The 13,673-nt window shown below is 45.2% G+C and overlaps 1 protein-coding gene across 1 annotated transcript in view; it reads right to left on the reverse strand.

The window, feature by feature from the left end:
- Positions 1 to 13,673, reverse strand: part of ralgapa1 (Ral GTPase activating protein catalytic subunit alpha 1) — a 54,629-nt gene that overhangs the window by 25,346 nt on the left and 15,610 nt on the right. The window contains exons 18-32 of the mRNA XM_030770573.1: positions 11,911 to 12,035; positions 8,783 to 8,996; positions 8,285 to 8,458; positions 7,553 to 7,705; positions 7,209 to 7,402; positions 6,946 to 7,044; positions 6,513 to 6,668; positions 6,235 to 6,363; positions 5,709 to 5,834; positions 4,237 to 4,295; positions 2,915 to 3,023; positions 1,949 to 2,059; positions 1,664 to 1,732; positions 1,220 to 1,354; positions 718 to 901 (exon numbers count right to left, since the gene is read on the reverse strand). Coding sequence (XP_030626433.1) covers positions 718 to 901; positions 1,220 to 1,354; positions 1,664 to 1,732; positions 1,949 to 2,059; positions 2,915 to 3,023; positions 4,237 to 4,295; positions 5,709 to 5,834; positions 6,235 to 6,363; positions 6,513 to 6,668; positions 6,946 to 7,044; positions 7,209 to 7,402; positions 7,553 to 7,705; positions 8,285 to 8,458; positions 8,783 to 8,996; positions 11,911 to 12,035 — 2,037 coding nt within the window. The remainder of the gene's footprint in view (positions 1 to 717; positions 902 to 1,219; positions 1,355 to 1,663; positions 1,733 to 1,948; positions 2,060 to 2,914; positions 3,024 to 4,236; positions 4,296 to 5,708; positions 5,835 to 6,234; positions 6,364 to 6,512; positions 6,669 to 6,945; positions 7,045 to 7,208; positions 7,403 to 7,552; positions 7,706 to 8,284; positions 8,459 to 8,782; positions 8,997 to 11,910; positions 12,036 to 13,673) is intronic.

The raw sequence follows: 13,673 nt of genomic DNA on the forward strand, positions 1-13,673 counted from the left end.
AGAGGGGGAGGGGGAGGGAGGGAGGGAAAAACAAAAGTTGTACCGACGGGGTGTACGTCCTAAACAAAACGCTGTAGTTTATAACGGCGACAGATGGCGGGTACGAAAAGAGACCGGGCGACTGAGAAGTGTACCCCGCGAAGGCACCGTGCCACAGTGCAGAGGGGTGTGCCACAGTGCGAATTCCAGAAACAGGAAGCCAAGAAGCAGAGGAGGGCCAGCGTCCGACAGCTGGCTGTGTTTTCTTGAGCGTGTGTCTGAACTAGAATCACTCGTCTCCTCTCAGACTGACGACAGTCAGTAACACTCCAGCGCCAACGCACCTTTGAATACTGTCGTGTGATTTCCAAACGAATTTCATTGTTTTAACGTCACTACTCATCTCACAGTGTGAAAAGATGCAGCAGCAAACTTAACACTTGTTGTGTGTGTTTGTGTGTGTGTGTCTCTCACTCAGGACTGTGGCAACTGCTGCATGTAAGGAAGATATAGTTGGGCTTTGCACATTAGGGGGATGTGAGGGGTGAAGGGAGAAAAACCGAAAAACATATTAAAAAAGACAAACGAATTCATTAAATAAAAGATTGGATCAAAAAAAAAAAGTAAGCGGCAAGAAAGGTACAAACAAGAAAAAAAAAAATTTTCAAGAAGATTGTGTTAAAAAAAGACAATAAAAAAAAAAAAAGAAAGAAAAGAGGAGAGATGATGACGCCCTACCCTCGGTGACGGGCTGCACTTTGGTCGAGCGCTCGGAGTCGGGCGAGTGAAGAGGCTCCGGTTCTTTCAGACTTTCCAGATGGAGGAAGGGGTCATAGTCCGGGCTGCTCAGGTCCGAAAGGTTAATAGGAAAGTAGCGGGAGTTAGCGAAGTTCTGAGCCCCGTACACGCAGCCATGAAGAACCTGAACGACAAAAGCACAATGTAATTCAAATAGAACAGACCAATAAAAACAGCCTTTCCAAATTACACAAAGGCAAAATCAGCCCCTCGGAGACGCGCGGCTATATAATAAACCGTTTAATGGGACATTATGAGACGTCCTGGTCGCAGGTCCCCGCCGCAGTTCCCCAATGCGGTGGCAAGAATCTTTGTTAATGGTTTTTAATAACGAAAAAAGAACATCTGATAAAAACAGTTTGATTTCGTTTCCGTTCTGCCCTCTGACAGGCATGTGAAGACTGCCTTGGTTAAACTGAGGTTGAGAACTCCAGACTCGTACCTTGTAGATGCAGCTGAGGACAGATTTGTCGGACCTGTCCTTGTCTGAGTTGAGCGTCTGGACGGGTTGCAGTAAGGTTTTAGGAGGCAGAGCCATCACCCAGTCCAACATACACAGTAACAGAGACACCACCAACTAGAGACAAGAGAGGCCAGTCAACGTTATGCTCATTAACACTGTGGACTGTCTGTGCAGCTCTACCAAACGCAGTGGATTTCAGAAATGTGTTAAATGGATTTGGGTCTTGGAGAGCTGACAAACTACTGACGTATTAATGAGCGCGAATGACGTTAGCTCTGCGTGTACAAGTGACTAGAATTGCTTAGATATTTATGTAGATAATGTTTCATATTTTCTATTATTGTCAAATGAAATTGAATTACCGACATCTCCTATTTAAAATAAGAGGGTGTGTGTGCGTGTGTGTGTGTACATGGATCTTACCCTCTTGTCTAGCTCATGAGGTGAGGACTCAGTGGTAGGAAGCAGGTAGGTGATGGTTGCTATGAGGATCTGGAAAAACAACAAACGCGTGTTTTTTCTCGGAGCAAACAGTGACTAACACAACAGAGAGTAAAGTCATTAACAATCCTTTTCTTCATTGCAAAAGGCAGGCTGAACGTAACCCTAACCTTTTGTCACATGTTAAAGTTTAAACAATAAAATTACGGACAGCACGACAAGTTCTGTGCTATTATCTGTTCTGAAAAAAGGCAGGACTACGGTTACCTCGACTATTTTCTTTGGAGTGTCCGGTGGGAATTTTTGCAAGTCGTCCACATAGTTTATCAGCAAGTGCAGGATGTCCGAGGCTACCAGAGCGACAGTTTTATTGGGGAACTACAAGATAAAAATAAAATCAGTCCAATCTCAGCATCGCTATGAGAACAACACCTCACATAACCTGTACACTGTTCCAGTGGCCTTATCTACATTGATCAGAATGAAGAGGAGTCTTTTCCAGGCCTAATACAAAGACCTGGACCAGACTCAAATTATGATTCACACACTTGCACAGATACAAGACCAAGACACACAGGTAGTGAATATTGAGAAAGAGATACATAAGGAGAAAGAGTATCTCTCTCATACAGTCATCTGCTCTACTCAGATACTGATCCATCAAAACCAGTTTCACCAAGAGGCCCAAAGAACAAAAGCCCTCATCACTGGGTGGTTTGACTGATTGGAGGAGAGCAAGCAGGCTAAGGGGTGGGGGGGGGGGGGGGTCTGATTGGCTCTAGCCCTCTTTTCAGACAGAAATATAATAATTCCTCGAAGTCGCTGGAGCGTGCATTCTTCAGTGGATTAGCCTTCTGTCTGTGCAGAACAGAGAAGCCAAACATGTTGACAGGCCAGATTTAGCTGGGACGGGCTGGCGGGGCGTGTGTGTGTGTGTGTGTGTGTGTGTGTGTGTGTGTGTGTGTGTGTGTGTGTGTATGCATAGAGACAGAGGGGTTGTGGTAAGCTTCTTCTGGATGAGAAGCCCACCCTTGTGCCAGTGTAGACTGCCTCTGCTCTCAGTTCCTGCTCCACATGACTGAGAAGGTGGGTACTGCCATCATATCTGCTGTTCACACTCACAGTGCTAGGCATGGGTTAGATGACAGTCAACACAGAGTCTCAGGGCTGTAGGAAGAGCTTTTCTATTAAAAAAAAAAAAAAAAAAAGCTTTGTGGTGTCACTGCTGTTTACCTTTAGAGTGACACAGATGACATTGAGTGCCTCTTTGATCTGAGGGTGGCGTGTGCCGTGTACCAGCTCCTCACATAGCCAGATGCCCAGACTGCAGAGAGCCACACACCTGAAACAAACACACACACATTAAGCAACTTCATGCCCATGTCACTTAATGTCAAGGATTTCTGTCTGCTGGGCAATACTGCTGACTCACCCCCCCTCCAGCCACTGGTGTGTTAGGACCCCGCCCCCTGAGCTGGACGTTCAGCCCTTTACCAAAACCACGGCACAGACGCCAAAAGTTGCACCTATTCCACCCCCCCCTACCCCTGGAGGTGGGGAACATTCTTAAGTGACCTGAGCTGGGGAATCCACAGTAATCTGACAGAGTCCCCAGATTATTTTAAATGACACTGGGCTTAATCTGTCTGGCGTGAGGAGACAAATAGCCCTGCATTGATTTTAACCCCGACCCCAATACCTCCCTGAGCACACTGCTACCATCCTCACACTTATCACTATTATTATGTTCATTAATCTGTCTGGCAGATGGCTTTTTTGTAAAGTGGACAATAACGATTTTCAAATTATCCAAGGTACATTTAATGACCCGGAAAAGCTCTGACCGCAGATGATCATCGTGATTAAGTGAAGGTCAAACTCCGTGAAGGTTAAAGGACGAGTTTGGCATTTTTAAAATTTTCTTTTCTTTCCTTTTTTCCACGATCCCCCTTCTTACCTTAAAGCGACTCTTTCACTGAGGATTTGAGTCATTCCGCTGGCTGTGATAACTGATTTTAAACATGCTGCTATTAGCGTCCTTATTGATGGAAACAATGGGAATAAATGATACATATTGTTTTAACTGTAGAAAGTCAGCCATTACGGTCCATGGAATACATCAAACTGCACCTCTAATTCCAGAGCAGTTCCATCTTCAGTTCATGTGACAGTGAACTTTTGAGAATTTTTCCTACTTGGATGGTTTAGGATTAATATATTTTAAATCTATGACATTAAACATTTGCAGCACTAAGACATCCAAATTGACAGATAAGTATTTCAGAACAGGACTGTTCTAAAAGATGACATACGCCTGACATAAAAACCTTATAATCTGACGTCACTGAGAACACACAAAAAAAAAGCAATCGTTGTAATGTGCAAGTTGTTCCAACTGAACTGTATTCCAATTCATTTTCCATGAGGAGGAATGAAACAGCGGTAACTATGAAGTTAACAGGTTCTCCACAATCTCTTCCTCTATGTGCACAGTTAGACCAGTCATCGGTGAACTGAAGACAACGTGCCGTGTGGGGGCTTGACCAAGCGCGTACCTGGCTGGTGCCGAGGGTTCTTCTCTCGCCGAGTTCAAGATGTGCTTGATGATGTGCTCCTGAAACACACACACACACACACACACACACACACACACACACACACACACACACACACACACACAGAGGTGAACTCTTGATATAGTGAGAAATGGCCAGAAAAACAAGTGAGCTGAAAGTAACACAGTGACAGAGCTGAGCGTGTAGAACACTACTGAGAATTACAAGCAGTTGATTCATGTTTGATCAGCTGAAGACTACTGAGGCATCAACCAGCCTCTCATACACAGACTGTGTGTTTTCTCTTTTTCTCTCTGAGGAGGCGGACTAGCGATTTCCTCTATTTTTTCTCTTTTCGACATACAGGGAGAGCGTGAGAGAGACATAACACAAACAACCCAATAATGAATCGAGACAGATCAACAGCTCAGAAGAGGAAGGCAAAAATCTGACATAGAGGCGTCTAACATCACAAAAAGAATATAACTTAACTGCCTGGAAACGGACCCAACTGACACTGAAAACTGACACTCTCTCTCCCTCTCACAAACAAAGCACAGTTCACACATGGTCTCTCACTCCAAGTCACACAAAACATGCATCCTCTTTCACTCATTCAATATCACACACACACACACACACACACACACACATCAACCCTGGATAAGATAAACCAATGTCTTGTTATTCACAACCAGGATTTGGTTAACAGATGCCATCAGGTGAATTTTTCCATCTGAATAGGAGACGTTTCCGTGCATAGCATTAAGTCTTCTAACTGTGAATAGGATCAACACAGCCAGCACAATAACAACAGCCCCCGCGGCCTGTAGGACTGCCTACAGCATAACTGATCTCTCATTACCGCATTAGCACCACTCCCTCACATCTGCATAGACGCAATTACCGCCTCCAAAGCGCACCTCCACGCGCTCTACGCCGCCGCCCCGGCCGCATACAATCATATAGTCACGGCAGAATAGGGCAGCAGATGGCACAGGGTTTGGGTATACGGGCCGTGATTGGAGGGCTGTTGCTTTCAGTAACAAATGGGACATTAGGGCAGTGGTACCCATTTTCAGTTCTGGAGGGGGACCTCCCTCTGTGAGACATATCAGCGTTAGAAAAAACCTGATTCAATCGCTGAGAGAATCAGTCAACCCTTAGTTCTTTGATTCAGGTGAGCTGCAAGTTTAAAAAAAAAAAAAAAAAAAAGGGGGGGGGGGGGTTCATGTGGTTAATGGATGAAGGGTTACAGGGAAACTGCCAAAAGATGTCACAGGGTTGGCAAAAACTGGATTGCTAATTTCACTGTTAGGGCTACAATGACACTAGGCCCCAGTGATGGGCAATGAGTAAGGCCCTGCATCAGGTCCTGGGTCCCTAACGGCAGCACCTATAGCTTGACCACTGCTGTTTCCACCACTTCTCACTGAGGACATGCGTAACTGTGAGGACCAAATGGACAGTACCTTCACATCTCTAAATTTGGTCATGACCACATCTGCCGTGGTGGGGTGCAGAGCAGGTAGTTCTTCATACAGGTTGGGGAAACACACCAATGAACCCAACAAGATCTGAGCCTCTACTCTGGGGGCCTGGGAGAGAAGGAGTGATTGAGAGAGAGAGAGATGGTTAGACATAAGCCAGATGAATTTACTGGGTCTTAAAGAATTTACAAATCACTTAAGTTAGTCAATGTGTTCATCAACGCTTAGGAACCAAGTTTGAATATTGATAATCCACAGAAAAATCTATTGTTTATTGATAACTGATCAAAGGCAATTAATCACAGAGTGCACTCATGCTCAAAAAGGTCAAACAAACAGAGCATGAAACTAAAATGGCTTTTCAAACACTGCTGATTTTTCTCCGTTTCTGAGGGCACAGAAAAAGTCATTTTTTAGGATAAGATAGCCAAGGAGGTTCCTCAGAGCGGTCTCTGCGTAAAGCGACACCGTGAGACAGTTTGCGATGGTCTCAGCGCACGCAACTCACGTTGAGAGAGGAACACGCCGTCACACGGCTAGCCGCTACAATAAAGTCCAGGATGAGCATGGTGGCTCCAGGGAGTCCAATGGAGAAGAATCGTGGAGAACAGTGCTTAATAATGGTATTCACTATGTCCTGAGGTGAACACAGAGAGAGAGAGGGGGAGAGAGAGAGAGACAGAGACAGAGAGTCAGAGACACAAACACAGGCATCTCACACGACTCCTCTCACTCAGAAGTACGTGACGGTCGAACAGAGAGAGGCTGATATATATCCCCACAGACCTGGTCGACGTGCAGCAGACCACAGTGCATGATGTTGTAGAAGTGAGTGAGGAAATCGGAGTTGGGCGACACGTCTTGTCTCCTCTTCATGATCTTACAGATGAGCTTATAGGCGTGTAGCTTCCCTTGCTTGTATCGCTCTGTCAGCATAGTGGCCTGCACAGGGGTAACGTAAAGATCAAATGTCAACTCGTACACTTTTTACATGAGCGGTCAATGCAACAGAGCATAAAGTACATTGTGTTGAACCATAGAGGGCAAGGCTTATTCAGTGTTTCAGTGGTACGAAGTTTCATGTCCAAGAAGGAATACAGTACAGTCATAATTACAATAAAGTAAAAAGAAATAAAATATTAAGAGCAACTCTACGAGAAGAGGAACAAGTCTGCAGAATGCCTTGTATGTTCAGTAAAATCAGATAAAGCACACCCACTTTGAAGAGCCAGGGGGTAAGAATGCGCAGGGGCGGGATCAGATCTGGAGGGGGCGGAGACGACTGGTTGTCAAGGGAGATGCCGAGGTTGTCTCTGATCTGGAGAATTTGACATAGAGAAAGATGAGGGACTCTAAAATGAATCGCTGCAGGTTACAGTAATACTCTTTTCAAGCATGCTGTTATGAGCGCAACGGGCTTTGTGTCTGGGTGTGTAAAAGAGAGAGAAAGAGAGAGAGAGAGAGAAGAGAGAGAGAGTTAACCTTGGCCAAGTTCTGCCACAGTTCACAGAGGTAGTCGAAAACTTGTGCGTGAATCTCTGGGTCTTTGATTGAGTTGACATCACCCAGAATTCCAAGCATTCTCCTCCACATCACCGTGGCGACGTCGGCATGCCAACCAGTCAGTGACCCTCCAGCCATGACACTGCAGTCTTCTGTGGGGAACTCACTGGTCTCTGAAAAGAGACAGATTCCAACGTACCCTGAGTAAAAGAGACTCTGATAGCCCAAATGATCCAAATTCAATAGACCTAACAGTGTCGGTCGGTTCTTCTTTTAACGGCGTTCTGAGCGTGCGTATGTGCGAGGCAGAGAGAGCCTGTTACCCAGGTCGTCCGGCGTCTGCAGCACAGAGTGATGCAGCTTCTCGTCCAGCTGCAGGTCTTTGTGTTCGACGTGTTCTGCCGTCAGCGTGGCGGGGGAGGGGGTCTGTGAGCGAGATCCTCCCAGGGAGTGCATGGGAGAGGCACTCTCTGATCCTGCAGACGGAAAACACATCAAATCAGCATTTACCACTCTTTACCCCTACTACAGATCAGCGCAAAGATACTGAAAAGCATCCAACCATGCGTGTTCGTCCGGGGATGACAGGGTGCGAATGGGTGTGTGTGTGTGTGTGTACGTAATACGGAGATTGGCTGTGGGCGTGTGCATACATTACGGAAATAACAGCGGGCGTGCGCTCGCGTTATGAGTACGGTTGTGCGTGTAGGCGTGTGTTACGGGGACCGATGTGGGCGAGCGATGGAGGCAACAGTGAGTTCGTTTACGATTACCGTAATAACAAGCACCTGATACTGCTGACAACACAATCTGATAATGATTCTGTGTGTGTATGTGTCTTTGATGACACCGTGCAAAACCAAATGACACCGACGGCGAGTGTTGTCTACAGCAGGCCTCATTAAAAAGGTGTTACACGTGTGGGTGGTGTTATGAATCTGATACCTGTCACAGTGCCTGTAGATGTGTTTGAGGTAGATGACAGTGGCTATTTGCCATCAGTGACAGTAATATCACGAGTGTGTGTCACACAGGTATGGGTGAGTTTCTGGTACCAGTGATGGTGACTGTGTCTGCAGACAGGCCGTGTTGGCTTAGGCTGCTCGTCTCGGAGTCGATGTGGAGGGTAAGGCTGGACAGCTCCTGCTCCTCTGCCGTCTGTGGCGCTCCTCCCAGACTGTCCTGATCCAAAGAGCCCACCGCGCATGCCTCTGGCCCAAAGGTGAAATCTACACATCCAAAACACACCATTCACACCACAAAGGGCGTGTTCATGTCACACGCGGCCTATGATGTGACCACAGAGCACGTGCTTGATCGATCCTGAGGAAGCTTTCTAAACAAAATGTCTACGATCACAGGAATCCCGCACAAGTGAAATATGAAAATTCTTCTTATTTTCCAACGAGATGACAGCATAGGATATTCTCTTATGATACAAAATATTACAAATTCATATACTTGGATATAGCAAATTCCATCGATTTATGAATTTGGGAAAGAGTGTTTTCTTCCCTAGTTGTTCAAATAAAAGATTGCTGTAAGCCCCTTACTTTCAAATTTGTTGTCGTATTGGAAGGCATTGAAGGAGTCTGATTGGCTATCTGAGCTGATGAGGTCACTACCGCTGGCACTGGCCGGCGAGGTCCACTCGGAGGGCGCGCCGGGGTCGTCCGCGGGCCGCGTCGCGTTCTGTCGGTTGAGGAGCTCCGGCAGGTCTTTGGGAATCTCCAGACTGCCCGGGCTGCTGCCTCGCCTTGTCATACCCTGCAGGGCAAAGGCATTTTCTGCATGAACCCATCCATACTGACACATCTCTGTTTTTCACAATGTTTGTATATCGCAGTACCATACACTGTAAGATCATAGTGACATCTGAACAGACATGGTTCATGATAGGAGAACTGTTTAACCTGATGGTCTTATTACCATAGATACAAAGAAAGCTTCACACCTTTGGCGCCGCGTTACTGTTGAAGCCAAGAGCAATTGATTATGGCAAAATACAACCGGTAATGGGCGAATGGCAGCCATCACAGACAAAAGGGGAATTTAGCATTAACACCTAGATTCTGATCTGCATCAAGCAACGTTGTACACCTGTTGTCTGTCTGCTTCATGGTGTAAAAGGCCGATCACAGTAACAGTTCTCTGAGTTAAGCTGCGGCACAAGCTGACTTGCTGCCAGATTCCACCATCACCAAATAAAGCTTTTCTCCAAGCGCGCTTTTGCTCCGGTTTGTTTACTTGTAAAATCACAAGAAAATCCAACAACACGCTCCATTTTCCAGAGCAGTACAGTCATGCTGCGTATCATTTTTTTTTTTTCAGACGACCCACAACACAAGGGAATTTCAATTTTCTAGTATAAAAATCTGTAAAAAATAGTTGTATGCCAAACCAAACAAGAATAAAAAAAGATGACAGAAGATACAGATAACTCCTTTACAACAGGCTGTTGGCGTTCTGATGTTGCCATCTGTGAAGTCGCGCGTGATGCACGACAGTTATGTCAAACAGCCTTGCATTCTCTGACAGTGCCTCTACTGGAGAGGACTGCCAAACTCTGACCGACATTTCTGCAGGTGTGCCTGTGTACGCACTACTGTAAAAAAAAAAAAAAAAAAAAAAAAAAAAAAGCCTTTTAGGTCTCCGCTGTTTCCTGCATCATTATTTTCACACCTGGTGATCAAGTCGGGAATATTTTGGAGGAAACAGTAAACATACAACCACGACGCACAGAACCCCCCGCTCGATTATTTAGAAGTGTTCGTGCGAAGTTATTTCTTCCGTTTCCCTCCTTGTATCAGTTCCAAAAAAAAAAAAAAACAAATTACTAAACCAGATTTCTTCATTTATACATTTATATCTCCACGTATTGTGGGGGAAAAAAACAAAACCCTCAAAACAAATTAGAATTAGAAAAAAAATGTTATCACCGCTAGATGTAAATGGTTCATCAGTTTCTCAGACTTAGTTTATATTGGTTCAAGTGGCTGACAATGTTAAGAGAACACTAACATAACACATCTTATGAGAGTGTTGGATCACTGCTAGTCGAATGGAACGGTGTCAGTGTGCCTTAGCAGAGATTCTACAAGTGTCTGGAACTCTACAGGAGTCATGCACCGCTGCTCTTCAACAACAAATTCCATCATTGGCTCTTCGCAAGTGGAAAACACCTGGGCAATCGGGGCACTGGTCCAGGACCTCCCATAAATGTTCTACTGGGTTGAGATCAGGTGGGACTGACACAGTTATGGCTTGTGTTTTACATCTTTTTATGTTAGGCTCATCGAGGCATTCACTGCTCACTCGTGCCTTTTGGACAGGGCACGACCGTCCCGAAGGAGACCACTCTCATTTCAGCCTCCTCGCAATCTGACAACCCGTCTGTTTGACGTGGTCCGTGCTTCATTCCAACAAGCTTTGGGACATTCTCCCCTGTTTGATACCAAGATAAACTCCTCTCTCACTTATGGTCTGATACTATCATCATGGTTCACATCACGCCTCTCCTTAAAAAAGGCGTTCTGCTGACGCCAGAAACTACAGACCGCTGTTCCCCACTGCATTTTTATCTCCCGACATTTGAATGGCTGGAGCTTCACCAGACCTCCTCTCACGATGACCCCCTTGGCATAAATCGACGCGCCTAACAAGCCGGTCGCTCAGCTGAGACTCCTTGCGGTTACAGAAGCCATGACAGTGGCCTCTTTTAACCTCAGTCCTGATGCTTCTAGACCTCTCTTTAGGTCATTACACTGCAAGCCATGAGATCCTGATCATTATACCAGAGGATATCTGTTTGGCTACTCTGATTTGTTTCTGATAGACGTGAATCACATTTGGAGGGACGGTGCCATTGATCTGTCTGGAAAGGAACAGTTTCCACATGACACAGTCTCACAGCAACTGTTCCCGTGGGATCAAAGCTTGACCTGCTGCTTTCCTTAACACTGTCCATTTCTACACTAGAGTAACCACACGGTGCAGCCAAAGAATCAGCAGGTAAAGCAGGCTGTAGCAGCTTTACTTTTACTTTTGTAAACAAAGGTAGCTTGACACGAAAAACCTCAATGACTATTCTGAATCTCTTCGAACTGCATCTCAATCTACAGAGACATTCTTATCCAGTAAGAAATGAACTGAGAAAAAAACAGATATTGCATTTCACTCAAAAAAAAACAACAACAAAAAAACAAAATCAAAACCACCTATCTTTACAAGTCACAAGTATTAAAAAAATATAAAAATATAACTATAAAAATATAACTTTTGACTGACTATGATAACAGTTGAGACTGGAATGCATTCAGAATGTATGCTTAGATCTTCAAGGCAAACTTTTCAAGAAACCAGGTCAGCTTAGCAGGCAAGGCAGAAAAGACAAAAACTACAAGTCAAAGCAAGCCTTTTTTTACGGCTTAAAATCCAATGACACAAGACTGAATACTGGTGATTGACAGGCTAATCAATTAATCAACTGGAGACTGAAAGAAATCAATGGAGAGTTTACAGAGTTACATAAATCCAACTGCATTATAAACACCAAATGTTATCAACTTAGTGAAATGAAGGTGACAAGATGCAAGAACACATCTGTGTGCGTGTGTGTGTGTGTGTGTGTGTGTGTGTGTGTGTGTGCGTGCGCCGATTTGTCAGAGGAATATGAACTCACTGAAGTTCCCTTGACCCGCAGGCGCTCCTGGATAAACTCGTCCATGAGGTCACTGACGTTTGGGTTACTGTTGCCAGCGTCGCTGGACACGGGACGCATCTTCTGAGCCAACTCCTCTTTATTGGCTGTGTTCAGATAAACAACACAACATGCCGTCAACCAGGCAGAACTCTCTGAATCTGTGTCAGTCAAGAACGGCGCTCTCTTCTACAGGAGTACAAAGTGTGACCCTAAATAAAGTAGAACAGGCTAACATGTCTCTGAGTCCTCATTAGAAGGATGACTTGGCTGACTACGTCTCTTGACTGAAAATGTATAGATTATCAGTGTGTTTGTGGACAACGTGTAGTGGATTTAATATGACGGGAAAAAAAAAATTAAAAATTAAAAAAAAAAACACAAGAAGCCCTGTGGTTTAAACATACAGGGATGCCTGCAGCCCATGGCTCGGAAAAACAACCCTTAAAAAGAAGCCAACCACACAAAACTCATGTCAACCAGTGAAGCAATGCAAGTGCTACTCACAGATCATGCAGTCCCCCATACAGAGAAGAGAAAGAGAGAATGAGAGGGAGCGAGCCCAGGTTTCCTCCTACCGCTCAGGTTAAAAACAAACAAACAAAAACAACCAAGTTAATCTGCCCTTGTTTTTGTAGACTGGGGTTAATTGGGAGAGCTATAAGTGTGTTATGGGGGGGGGGGGGGGGGGGGCATTCACTGAAAGATGAGGCAGCCTCCGACCCAAAGCAAAATGTTACGGGATTAGTTCTCGAGATAACTGCTATATGACAAAGCAGGGGGGGGGGTTTCTGTGTGCAGACGTCTTTTCGTTTTGAAAGACTGGTTAGATTTAGAGTGTGTTCCGGTCAGAGAGGGGCCTACCACACTAGCAGCTTGCAAAATTATCCATAGACGGTATTTTATGAGTTTAAATGGGCATTCATGTTGTGAAGCCTAAACTAAGCTTTGACAGCTAAGAAGCTCTTCATGTGTTATACACACACAGAGGTTAAGCTACAACCTCAGCTGCACGTTAGAGAGAGAATGCTGACCGGTTTTAGTTTGGTTCTGACATAATTAGGCCATAAAGAGACACGGTTCCATTCCTTTCTGCCAGTTTGTCTTACTGAGGTTAAATGGATCTGAATCCATCAGAGATGCTGTGCTGCCCTCTTCTGGCTGAGAATGAACTGGAACTCGTGTTCGCAACCATGGCGACCCAGGGCCGTTTCCCCGGCAACAGGCTATCATGTTTATTCGTATAAGAGGTAATGTAGACAGTCAAGATTGGAAAAGACTATCGGTTACACATCTGCTTGAAGGTACCAACTGAAGTCGATGTGTTGAGAAGCATGTTTCCTGAGATGCTGAAGTGTGAATCTGTGTTCCTTTGTGTGTGTGTGTGTGTGTGTGTGTATTTGTATAGGTTTATGGTTGTGTGTGTGTTTGTGTGTGTTGTACATGTGTGCGAGAGAGAGAAAAGGCTGGGAGACAGGCGTGAGGCTGCATGCAGCATCCAGGGGGGAAGAGGGGCAGCAGAGATTAGGTCCCAGAAGCCGGAGGAGGAGGAGGAGGGGTGGGAAGCCGTCCCAGAGGAGGGGGGGGGGGGCCGTCGGCCTTTGGGTCTTTTTTTTTTTTTTTTTTTTTGGACAGAGCTACTTTCAAAAAGGAAATACAAAAAAGAAAAAAAAGCTTCAATCCGCATTCAGCAAAAAATCAAACCGTTTAAAAAAAAGGAAAACAGGAGACAGGCTTTTTTTTTC

The sequence above is a fragment of the Chanos chanos genome, chromosome 1, assembly GCF_902362185.1.
Source record: "Chanos chanos chromosome 1, fChaCha1.1, whole genome shotgun sequence".
Classification (NCBI taxonomy): Eukaryota; Metazoa; Chordata; class Actinopteri; order Gonorynchiformes; family Chanidae; genus Chanos; species Chanos chanos.